At 44.7% G+C, this 12491-nt stretch overlaps 1 protein-coding gene and 1 long non-coding RNA gene across 2 annotated transcripts in view; both read left to right on the plus strand.

The window, feature by feature from the left end:
* The first annotated feature begins 1271 nt into the window (after window positions 1-1271).
* On the plus strand, window positions 1272-7132 carry LOC143521006 (uncharacterized). The gene is made up of 4 exons (XR_013132584.1): window positions 1272-1307; window positions 3493-3616; window positions 5832-5919; window positions 7047-7132. It is a non-coding gene; the product is annotated as an uncharacterized LOC143521006 (long non-coding RNA).
* A 3286-nt stretch (window positions 7133-10418) lies between these two features.
* ptprt (protein tyrosine phosphatase receptor type T) overlaps window positions 10419-12491 on the plus strand; it is a 326972-nt gene continuing 324899 nt past the window's right edge. Inside the window, exon 1 of the mRNA XM_077013789.1 lies at window positions 10419-10549. Within this exon, the coding sequence (XP_076869904.1) occupies window positions 10501-10549 (49 nt within the window). The 5' untranslated portion in view covers window positions 10419-10500. The remainder of the gene's footprint in view (window positions 10550-12491) is intronic.

A 12491-nucleotide genomic window follows, 5' to 3' on the forward strand; every position in this document is an offset into this window, starting at 1 on the left:
GATCCATGGATCTGGGTTAATGTGCTGTTTGCTGCTTTACTGCCTATGACTTTAGCTTTGCCCAGCAAGGCCCTTTAGCTTGGTTTGTCTCCATAACTCCAGGCAGGCAGCAGGGGAGATGAGCAGGGATCAAGCCCACAGCGAAGTTCTTCCCTTGGGCTTTGGCTCAACTGGCTCTATTGGTGAGACAGGTTCAGATGAAACCCATGTCTGAGGCTGACGTCACCTCTGCAACTTTGTAGGTGAACCACATTAACTTCATACCTGCACAATCAGGTGCATTGGTGTTTTTGTCTTGCTAATACTGCATACTTTTGGCAGAAGAGAGTTTGTTTGCAGCCTTCATTCTGTCATGATGAATCGCGAGGTGTGAATGTGGCCGATTTGTCATTGTCAGGACTGGTTGTTGCAGTGACTTAGCTTGTCTGTGTGAGCAAGCTGTGAAAGTCATGTAAGCTGAAAAAGCACAAGTTCAAATGGGATAATCGACTAATCCATTATCTGTTTAGCCATGGAGGTGGCTACCCATGTGTGTGTGATAGCCCCTTAATTAATGATGAAGGGACCTTTCACAGCGAGTGAAGATAAAGGGATTTAAGGGGGAGGAGGTTTTTCTTGATTCAAAATGCCTGTGCAGTTTCACTGGCCTCTCCCCACCTGACCTTGTGACACAGTGAAACTGACTTACTGCTGCCATTTTGTGTCTTCTGAGGCTCTGATTAAAGACAGCTGACAGGATCACTGAGAAGAAATCTTTTAAACCTGAGGCAAGATTGCTTTTGCTGCCAGACATTTTCACAGAACCAACTGTTCCATCTCACCTTTCAGAACTTTCACGTGAAGTAAATCTTAGAAAACGTGAGCCAGGCTGTTCTGCTTGTTGTCAGACTAACTATTTCTGAAGCTGTGCATTTCTTGAGTATGTATTTTATATTTTGCCTTATACCTGTCCACTAAGAGATTTTGTGCCCATTCGACATTTCTTCTCGGTGACAACTGATGTGTCACTCGTGGGTGTGTGTTTCACAGAAGTCATTCGGAGAGGAATGAGTAAAGCTTTTTCTGTGGGAAGATAGGATTAGCCTTTCAGTACTTCCGCTGCTTTCTCGCTATCTCCTACTGTAACTGTGGCAGAGAGAACTCCATGCATACCAAACTACACTGCAGAAACACAGTCATACACTGACACATTTCGGAAGGCAGTTGGTCGTGGTTGAGCTGTGTGACTTCCTGCTATGCCACACAGCTTCCTGGTATGCAGAAACACTGGACTAAGATGGCCATAATCTAGTGAGCTCTTCAGAATGGTAATTTAAACAGCCACATCAGTTCTGAATTTAATTCTGAATTCCCCACTTTACCACATTCATTTATTCTTTGGATCTAACTTAGTTTTTTTAAGTCTCTTTATGCTCATTATTTGCTCACTTTAAAGCTAAATGACTTTCATATGTAGGAATTATAGTGCTTATCTGATTATCTGACTAGGCAGTAATGTTCTAACAATTCAACAAAGCCATTTATTTCAGTTAGGGGTGCATGAGTATTGTTAGTATACATGACAATAGCCAATGATGATTGGAGTAAAATACTAATACTAAAGTAAACCAAACAAATATATATAAATTTAACATTTGTAGTATTAAAAAAAAAGAAAAGTTAATGATCAATTACTTAATTATTAATTGTATTTTATTGGTGGATGTAACTGTAACTTTGCAACTTTGAAACAGATCGGACTGTAAGGGCTGACTCCAGTGCAGTTCCTCCCACGGGTCGGTTCCAGGCGGAGTCCTCACAATCAGCGGTGATCTGCTGCAGCTGTTATCCTCCCTACTTTAGGGAGAGAGCTGTAGCCGGTGACTGCTGAATCATTTGGTCCACGTGCTGTGCGAGCACAGTCAGTTTTCTCTTCCCATTGATCTCGTGCTACGTTGCTGGTATTTAGTCACCATTTTCTCTTTTGACCTCATAACTTATTCAAGTACTTACCTTCTGCTCCGCTTCCTGGCCTCCCTCAAATTTTCCTCCCGCTGTTATTATCCTGTCCAGTCCTGCTTTTGTTTGCGAAGGGTTTTTGTTCTTTGCGGCATTTGCCAGCCAGCCAGTTTCTCTACATTGTGCAAAAAGAGTTTCTTTAGTTGTGGTATGTGTCATATGGTGTGTGTGTGTGTGTGTGTGTGTGTGTAGATGAGGTCTCACAGCTGGGATATGATGTTTTAATAACAGCCCAAAGATGATTTCACTAGAACAGATCAATGTTGAGTGGCCAGAGAGACCAAAAGCGATCACACAGCATTCTTCATACACTTTACTGCAGATGAGGCTCTCAGTAGAATCTCATCACACCTTTTTCCCTAAACTGATGTGGAGGGGGAGAAAATCAGATAAAAGAGCTATTTATTTTTCATCTCCTTCTCTTCTACTGTACAAGTGAATCCATCTCTTTCTTTAGGTCTTAGAAGGCATGAAATAGCAATGATGGCTTTACTTGCATTTTTTTAAAAGTCTGAACAACAGAGTATTATATCTGTGTATTTGCATGAGTTATACTACTCTGCTGTATTGTGCCATATATTTATGGATTAAGTGCTTTAAAAAGGGCATACAAGGGCGTTTATTTCTGAATGTCGTGCAACTACAGGTGGAAGATATAGCATGACTCTGACACAACTTGACTCCCATATGGAACTTTCAAGGAAACAAATGTGATTTCTCCCCATTCAGCCCCATGAGAATAAATAATTTTTTTGTGATTTGAAGTTGGGCCACAATTATAATTTGATATAACAGTTCACATAGGCAGGTGTTGGATGTGACATTTTCTTCAGCATGCTTCATGTGGAAGTCAACCAATTTGCCATCGCCATGTATTCTGTTTTTTACATCCATTTTTTCTGTGTATCAGGACAAAATATGGGTGGCCTCAATTGAAGGTGTTGCATATGGGTTTGGGTCTTTACACCATGTTACACCAGATAAAATCCTGGGCCATCCACCCATCCATTTTCATCTGCTTATCTGGTTTTGGGTCGTGGGAGCAGTAGCCTAAGCAAAGGGGCCCAGGTTTCCCTCTCCCCAGCCACCTCTTCTAGCTCTTCTGGGGGGATACCGTGGCATTCCCAGGACAGCCAAGAGATATAATCCCTCCAGCATGTCCTGGGTCTTCCCTGGGGTCTCCTTCCAGTTGGACATGCCTGGAGTGCCTCCTCTCTTCTCCACAATGGTCCAGAACAGTGTCCACAACACTGTAGCCGCAGCACCAATCTGCCAGTCAATCTTTTGTTTCGTCCTTCCCTCACCTTAGATACGGAATCCTGAGGCCACCAAACCAGATCCCTCTGGCACTTGGCTATGCCGAGAAATTCTGTCCATAAAAGTTATGAACAGAATTGGTGACAAAGGGCAGCCCTGGTGGAGTCCAACTCCCACTGGGAACCAGTCTGACTTACTGCCGGCCATGTGAACCAAGCTCCTGCTCTGTTTGTACAGGGACTGGATAGTCTGTAGCAGCGGACCACGTACCCTATACTCCTGGAGCACCCCCCCAGAGGAACCCCTGAGGGACACGGCCGAATGCCAATCCTCTTGTCTACCGGGGACAGAGGCGGACGAAGTACTCAATTTCATTACTTGAGTCAAAGTACAGATACCACTGGTCAAATGCTACTCCGATACAAGTGAAAGTTGCATGTTCAAAATCTTACTTAAGTGAAAGTACTGAAGTACTTGCTTTTAAAAATACTTAAGTATTAAAGTACACCTTCCGTCACATTTGTAAAAAAGTTATAGTTTAAAAGTATTATACATCCTACCAAATCCTCTTTGGGCATAATATTCATACAGTCTTTGATAATAATCCATAAGGCATATTCCAATGATGTACATCATTCAGGTAGTGGTAGCAGAAAAGTTTAACCTACACTTTAGTTTAAGGAACAAAAACATTTTCTAAAACCACAATTCACTGATTAGCCTAGCCTAACCTGTTTAAGCAAATTATGTTACCATATTAAAAGTCAATAATAAAATGACGGTTTTCTCTCTTTGCTAGTTAGGTATTCAGTCATCCAATACAACATTATGCTACAGTCAATATAAACAAAGACAAAGTAAAATTAGCAGTGTGGCATCTTGGTAGTCTAACCTTGCTACAACCTTTTGCAGTATGGCTAAAGCCCACCAACTCCATGCCACCCAACATGCTAACAAACTCTTTTCAAACTAGAAATCACAGCCACATTAGAATTATTGACATTAATTCTACACTGACATTAGAATGGAAACATTATTTGACAAGATTCGATTAACCCACACGGTTTCCCTTATTGATGTTTCCGTAGTTTGAATTACTTGCCAATATAATGTTAACATTATTTATAGTGATCCTAGCAGACCTAGCAGTGGAGTGAGCAGGCAAAGTCATTTCACTAGCCTTACTGCAAAGCTCCTCTGACTACATAGTCACTTAACAAAACATTTAGGCTGCATACCGTAATATACTTCCTCAGGTGGGACGGTGAATTTTGGTATGCAGTGATATAGTTTGTTTTTGGCAAACAAAGCATGATTCATCCGTTCAGAAAACTGGAACATTTTGTCGAGATACGGCCATGGGTGCAAAAGAGCATGCCAGGGTTGCCAGCTCTCACGCATTGAGCGTGAGACACACGCATTTGACCGTTTTCACACGCTCTCACGCCACAGTTCCGATATCTCACGCCGAAAAAAAATCTAGTTTATTTACCTCTGATCTATATCTATCAACCACCGGCGATCGCGATATAATACTTAATTTGTGTCCATTTTTCACCGCCCCGGTAACATTCGCCACCCCCCGATCAACAATTTACACTCGCCACCAAGTCCAGGTTCAAATCTCCCTCCAAGCGATCTTGAAAAGTTGGCAACCCTGGCATGCTCCATCACCGCCGTCTCCGCTCATGTTGCTGTTATTTAGGAAAAGAACGACTAGCGACACCGAACTTGATTTTACACCTCACAGACACATCCTTGATTGCTGATAGGCTGTCACCTGTGAAAATACTATCGGGGGAGGGGAGGAGAGTTGTGTGTGGAAGTAACGAGTAACGAGAGCTGGACAGAAATGTAGTGGAGTGATAAGTACTGTATTTGTTATTCAACTGTAGTGAAGTGAAAGTCACAAGTATTAAAAAAAAAATCAACTTAAGTAAAGTACAAATACTCAAGAACTGTACTTAAGTACAGTACTTAAGTAAATGTACTTCGTTACTGCCCACCTCTGACCGGGGAAAACCCCACCACACAGGCAGTGAGCCCGGGAGCTATGAGTAAGCCCAATCCTTCCCTCTGCCTTTCAAGCCCTGGGTCTATTTACCCAATACATAACTGCAAAGATTAATGCATTTACACCCAGCAGTAAAGACTGAGCATATGGGTGGTTGACATGACATGGCTTTTTTTTGGTCCAAAGTGTTAAATTATAGAAAAATATGTAAAAAAAAAAAAAAAACTGTGGTGACATTGTTCAGAAAGTGCTGTTTTATATGATTTTACAGAGCATTCATGGGATTAACATTCCTTTTTTTCACAATTGTCAGCCAAACAAGAAAAAGCTCATATGGAGTGAATGTCCCAAGCACATTTCACAAAGTTAGATTTTGAATTAAAAGAAGATAATTAATTAATTTTCAGTTTACTCAATAATATATTGATAATCCAGATGTCTACTTTTGAATCTGCTTGACTAAAAGTTCAGGCATAACATTTTGAAGCCACCCTTAACTAAAACATTTTGTCCCAAAAATGGATGTCATATGGTGTGACGCCATATTCCTTTTTTTAAACAGGCAATTGTTTGGAGACCTTTGGGGAGTGGGGGTCCTCCTTCTTTCAGGAGATAGAACAAAGCCTCAGAGACACACTGAAAGTTACAAGGTGAGTGTCACGGTACGGCGGCCCCCTACTGGTCGCCCCCGTCTACAGCAGCAGCTTGTCCTGTGGGTGTGGCGTTGTGTTCGTCCCTCAGGTGGGCGGAGCCCGTGATCCGTCTCACCTGAGGGTCGTTTGTTCGTCTATATATGTCTTGTCTTTGTACCAGTTGACTGCTGGTTATTATATCCTTAATTCAGATCAGTTCACGGGTTTTGGTTTGCGCACTTTACATATTAAACCATCCTATTTCCCTGAGACTTGGCGTGATCGCTTCCATTTATTTTCGCTCACCCTGCCCGTCACAGTGAGTCATCACTCTTCATGTTTTCAAAAAAATCAAGTATATCCAGCAATCCTGCTTCAGTTCCCTTTTGGTGTGACACATATTACACAAAAATGCCCAAATTAAATTACTTTTCAGTCAGTATTACCTTTAAAACTATATTGTCACATTGTAGTTAGCATGGTTTTATGGTGTTAGCGTAAAGGCACATTGCTTAATGTCATGCTAAGTGCATGAAACCTCATATGATGTGACACATCATTATAAGGTGTGACTGGGTTTTCTTGTCACATCTTATGATCATTTCGTCACATTATATGATATGAACTGTGCATAAATACATAAATAATAGTCTTGATACATTTTTATAGTTAATAGTTTGTTGAATATTTTATACTTTTAATATATTTTGATAATATATGATTATATTATTCACATTTAATATCTACACCAACTCAATTTGGTGAATCCCTGTTATCCCATTTTCAAGCTGAATCCATGTTAAACTACATCATTTTGTCACTCAAATGTTTCCCTTTATTTATTTAGTTTGAGGCAGATTTCATTAGATGACGAGAGATGGCACACTTTTAACAGATTTTAATGATACAATATCAGCTTGCTGTTTGATCATCGTTTTACTTATTCTCATTTTTTAATTAATTTATGCATTAAATATAAAAAAGTTCAATGACTTACCAAAGATTATTAGAATTCGTGTAACCAATATTCAGCAGATTAGAATAAAAAGTGTAACATCTAATGAATACAGTAAATGTGTAATGTATGGAAGACACGGAGAGGGATCCTGGTGCGAAAGCTCAATGTTTTATTTTGAATGGTGTAGGTGTAAGCGCGTGTCGCTGGGTTGTGGTAGTCGTTCTGCAAGGGACAGAGTATGTCGCGCGCAGGCACCCAGGCTCTCTCTTCGGGTCCGAAGCCCTCCCAGTCGACGAGGTACTGAAGACCACCACGTCGACGTCGGGATTCCAACAGCTCGCGGATCAGGTACGCCGGTCGACCGTCGATGTCCAGCGGCTCCGGGGGACGGTCCGGTCTGGTGGAGACTGACATGGGGCTGTAATGGACAGGCTTAAGGAGAGAGACATGAAACGTGGGATTGATACGATATTGCGGGGGCAGGAGGAGCTTGTAAGTGACAGCGTTTACTCTCTTGAGAACCTTGAACGGCCCGATGTAACGGGGACTGAGTTTACGGCAGGGCAGGCGCAGGTTAAGATTCCTGGTGGAGAGCCACACGCGTTGACCCGGGTGATATATCAAGGCGGGGAGACGGCGGCGATCTGCGTTCATGCGACGTGTATGGAGAGCCCATCGTAACTGTATGTGAGCGAGCTCCCAGGTTCGTGTGCTATTCTTTAACCAGTTATCTAAGGTAGGAACATCAGCGGGGGTTTCGTCCCACGGGAAGAACCGGGGCTGATAACCATAAACACACTGGAACGGAGTGAGCTTAGTCGAGGAGTGGATGATGGAATTGCGGGCGTATTCTGCCCAGGGGAGGTATTTATGCCAGTCTCTCCGTGATGTGCAGTACTGACGTAGAAACCGACCTAATTCCTGGTTGTACCGCTCAACCTCACAGTTTGACTGGGGGTGGTAGCCCGAGGTTAAGCTGACTGTAACTCCGAGTGCTTTACAGAACTGGGTCCAGACGCGTGACGTGAACTGTACTCCTCGGTCAGATACTATGTCTTCAGGTAGTCCGTAGAAGCGGAAGACGTAATGGAAGATGTCGGAGGCTGTTTCCATGGCTGTAGGTAGTTTGGGATGAGGGATCAGACGGCACATCTTGGAGAACCTGTCTACAATGACAAAAACAACAGTGTTACCTCCCGAAACAGGTAGGTCGGTGATGAAGTCAACCGCCAAGTGAGACCATGGTCGACGAGGAATAGGCAATGGAAGGAGTTTACCTGTGGGAAGTGTACGGGGAGTGCGTGATTGAGCACATACTGTACATGCAAGTATATAATCGCAGATGTCGTCCTCCCACGAAGGCCACCAGTACTTCTGAGCGATAAGGTGTTTCGTGCGTGTTATGCCTGGATGTCCGGTACTGGGCGTGTCATGGGCTAGCTGAAGGAGGCGTCCTCTGAGGGATACAGGGACATACTGCTTACCTTCGGGATGGTCTGCAGGACCCGGGTCTGTTTGGAGCGCTTTGTCCATTTCTGCTTGTATATCCCATCGGATCAGGTCGATGAAACAGGATTCCTTGAGAATGCGCTCAGGTACTCCGTTCCTCGATGTTTTCTCGTAGATGCGAGACAGCGCGTCTGCTTTGACGTTCTTGGAGCCGGGTCTATAACACACGGTGAAGCGAAATCGAGAAAAGAACAACGCCCACCTTGCCTGTCGTGGGTTTAGGCGTCTGGCGGACTTGACGTACTCCAGGTTCTTGTGGTCGGTGTACACTAAGAAAGGATGTTCTGCACCCTCTAGCCAATGACGCCACTGTTCAAGCACGAGTTTCATGGCCAGGAGCTCACGGTCCCCCACGTTGTAGTTCATCTCTGCTGGAGTCAGTTTCTTTGAAAAGTAGGCGCAGGGAAACAACTTCGGCGATTCTCCCTGTCTCTGCGAGAGGACCGCTCCTACACCTACTTCTGATGCATCGACCTCCACTATGAAAGGCAGTTTGGGATCTGGAAGGTGTAAGATGGGGGCACTGGTGAACGCCGTCTTGAGTGCATTAAAGGCTTGTTCCGCCTTATGAGTCCACGAGAATGGGCGCTGTTTCCCCCCCTTCAGGAGGTCGGTGAGTGGGGCTGCCACGGACCCGAAGCACCTAATGAACCGACGACAAAAGTTAGCAAACCCCAAAAACCGTTGTAGGTCCTTGGTGGAACGGGGCACCGGCCAACTCGTCACGGCTTCCACCTTATCAACGTCCATGCTCACACGGTCCGGGGAGAGGGTACACCCGAGAAAAGAGACGGTGGAGACGTGGAATTCACATTTCTCCGCTTTAACGTACAGGCCGTTCTCATGTAAGCACTGCAAGACCGCTGAAACGTGACGGACGTGGTCCAAAACGGAAAGGGAATAGACCAGGATGTCATCTATATAAACAAACACGAACTGATCAATCATATCCCGGGGGCTGTTTGACAGTCCATATGGCATGACTAAATACTCGTAATGGCCTCGGGCAGTTACAAAGGCGGTTTTCCACTCGTCGCCCTCGCGGATCCGGATCAGGTTATACGCGCTTCTCAGGTCCAGTTTCGTGAAGATGGTAGCTCCCATCAACCACTCCTGAGACGCTGAGATGAATGGCAGGGGGTAGGTGAACTTGGAGGTAACGGCGTTCAGGGCTCGGTAATCGATGCAGGGACGTAAGCCCCCTCCTTTCTTTTCTACGAAGAAGAATCCAGTTGCCACGGGTGATGTTGAAGGTCGGATATATCCTTTCTGGAGGGCTTCGGCGACGTACGACTCCATGGCGGCATCCTCTGGCCGAGAGAGGGGATACGGCTTGGTCCGCTTCGGTAAGGTTGTACCGGGAAGGAAATCGATGGCGCAATCACAGGACCTGTGAGGAGGAAGCAGACTGGCACGGTCCTTGTTAAACACCTCTTTGTATTCCAGATATTGCACAGGCACGGTCTCGGAAAGGGATGTGTCAGGGCTTTCAACAGACGTGGACCGCAGTGGTAAGTGCATACAATGCGTTAAACAGTGTGATCGCCATCCTACTAATTCCCTGTTTTTCCATGAGAGTATAGGGTCATGTGTCGACAGCCAAGGGAAGCCGAGTATGATGGGGTCTCTGGGTGAGGATACTAGGTTGAACTCTCTGGCTTCGGAGTGAAACAACCCGACTTGAAGAATCAACGGTTTGGTGCGCATGTTCACTGTCCCTTTACCAATGGGTTGGCCACTTACAGAATTTATTCGGAGAGGGGAATGCAACGGCTCTGTGGGAATATGTAGCGCCTTAGCTAGGTCTATGTCCAGGAAGTCACCTCCAGCGCCTGAGTCTACTAATGCGGAGAGGTTATGTGTATTACCGCCCCAGGTGAGTTGTACGGGTAAGTTAAGCTGTGATTTACCATATACAGAAAGTAACGGTATGCTTACGTTGTCTCGCGAGGGAGAACCCCCTCTGGCACGGGATGGACGCGCAGAGCACCTGTCACGGAAATGGCCTTCCTCACCGCAGTAGAGGCAGAGACCATCTCTGATGCGACGAGTCCTCTCCCGTGGAGTAAGCGGAGATCGGCCCAACTGCATGGGTTCTGGGAAATCGCGTGACGTCTCACCCAAGGAGCGGGATGACTGCACAGGGGGCGTGGTCCAGCGGGTCTTTCCAGGAACTGGACGGTGAGTTGTCAACACCTTGTCCACGTTTACGGCTGCTTGAATGAAATCCGCTAGTGACAGGTCATCGCTTCGACAGGCCAGTTCTACTTGCAGCTCAGTCTTCAACCCACGACGGAAGACCGTTTTCAGAGCGGATTCACCCCACCCGCTTCCGCTTGCGGCTAGCGTGCGGAACTCTCGGGCGTAATCCGCAGCGCTGCGTCTCCCCTGCTTAATGTCGCATAGTTGTGTACCGACGTCGCGTCCGGCTGCAGGGTGATCGAAGACCGAACGGAACAGTGTCGAGAACAGAGCCTCTGACTCTAAGGAGGGGTCTCTACTGTCCCAGAGGGCTGTACCCCAGGTGCCTGCTTCTCCGGTGAGGAAAGACAGCATGAAATGCACCTTCTGGCGTTTGGTAGGGAACTGTGCGGGGTGGTATGTAAAATACATTAAACATTGCATCAAAAAGTTACGGAACCGTTCTGGAGATCCGTTGTAGCGCTCAGGAACTGCAACGGGAATACTCGATGGCAACATGGCTGCTGTCGTGGGTGGAGGAGCTGTGGCGGTGTTGACTCAATGGATGGCTTCAGAAAGCGCTCGGATGGTAGCCTCCTGGGTACGTGCAGTCTCGGTGAATGGCCTGATGTTCTCCGACATCGCAGCGATTGTAGCCTCCTGATGAGCCACATGCGCTTGGGCTTCTGCAGGATCCATGTCGAAAGGCGAAGTATTTTGTAACGTATGGAAGACACGGAGAGGGATCCTGGTGCAAAAGCTCAATGTTTTATTTTGAATGGTGTAGGTGTAAGCGCATGTCGCTGGGTTGCGGTAGTCGTTCCGGTCCGAGGTCGTAGGGGGTAAGCAGAGTCCGGGAGGTATCCGTGGGTCAGGCAGGAGAGGAGGTCTAGGGAACAAGCAGAGGTCAGTACACAGAAGGAGAACAGCCAGAATATAACGCTCAGTAGTCAACATCGTTGGCAATACTTCGCGTCTAGGAAGCGGGACGGAAGTGTTTAAATATGCCAGGAATGTGGGCGTGGTGATAGGCAACAGCTGAGACTAGGCGCAATCTGGTGACATTCCTGACAAAATGGATTAGTTAATGCCTTATAAGCATTGGTCACTACGTTGAGTAGAATTCACTGTTCTTCAACAATTTTGTGATTTTGCTGTAACTAAAAATGATTTCAGTCACTTGTCAAAAGTTTAGTTGTTTTTGCATACAGATTTTTGCATACAGATTGCTGTGTGGCATGATTTATCATATGGCGTGACACCATGTAATTTGGTGTGACATTCAGAATTTTGAAAAAAATTCAGGTTTTTAGATAATTAATCATAAACTCAACAATGTGGCTAATGGGGAATAGTGTCAGCAATATTTACATGAATTTTGGTACTTTTATAACAAGATACTCACAAATTAATTTTAAATATACTGAAAGATTATGAGTAACAGTCTTATGAGTGTTGCTGAAGCAAATTAATACAAAAGGTAATATATTTGCACATGAGAAATGGTATACTTTTAAATAGTAATGATAAAGAATCAGGATAATTGACTTACATTATTACATTATATCCCTTTTTAATTTAATTCACAACATTCATGTCACACCATATGACAAATTTAGTTACTAAGACAGTAAACTAGTGAATAAATGTACAATTCAAGGAAAAATCTACAAGACACATATATATTTGGAAATATAAGAGTTGATGGAATATAACCCAGTGATTTCCATGACTTACATTTGAGTTTTTTTTTATTTATTTTTTTACTTTTTTATTTGCCAAATATGTCAACCCCCCATATACACTCACTGGCCACTTTATTAGGGATTACCTTTGGGATGTGGTGGAACAGGAGATTCATGAACTAGACTAGACTAGACTCTCTGAGGAATGTTTCCAGTACTTAGTTGAATCTATGCCACGAAGGATTAAGGCAGTACTG

The sequence above is a fragment of the Brachyhypopomus gauderio genome, chromosome 8 (genome assembly GCF_052324685.1).
Source record: "Brachyhypopomus gauderio isolate BG-103 chromosome 8, BGAUD_0.2, whole genome shotgun sequence".
Classification (NCBI taxonomy): Eukaryota; Metazoa; Chordata; class Actinopteri; order Gymnotiformes; family Hypopomidae; genus Brachyhypopomus; species Brachyhypopomus gauderio.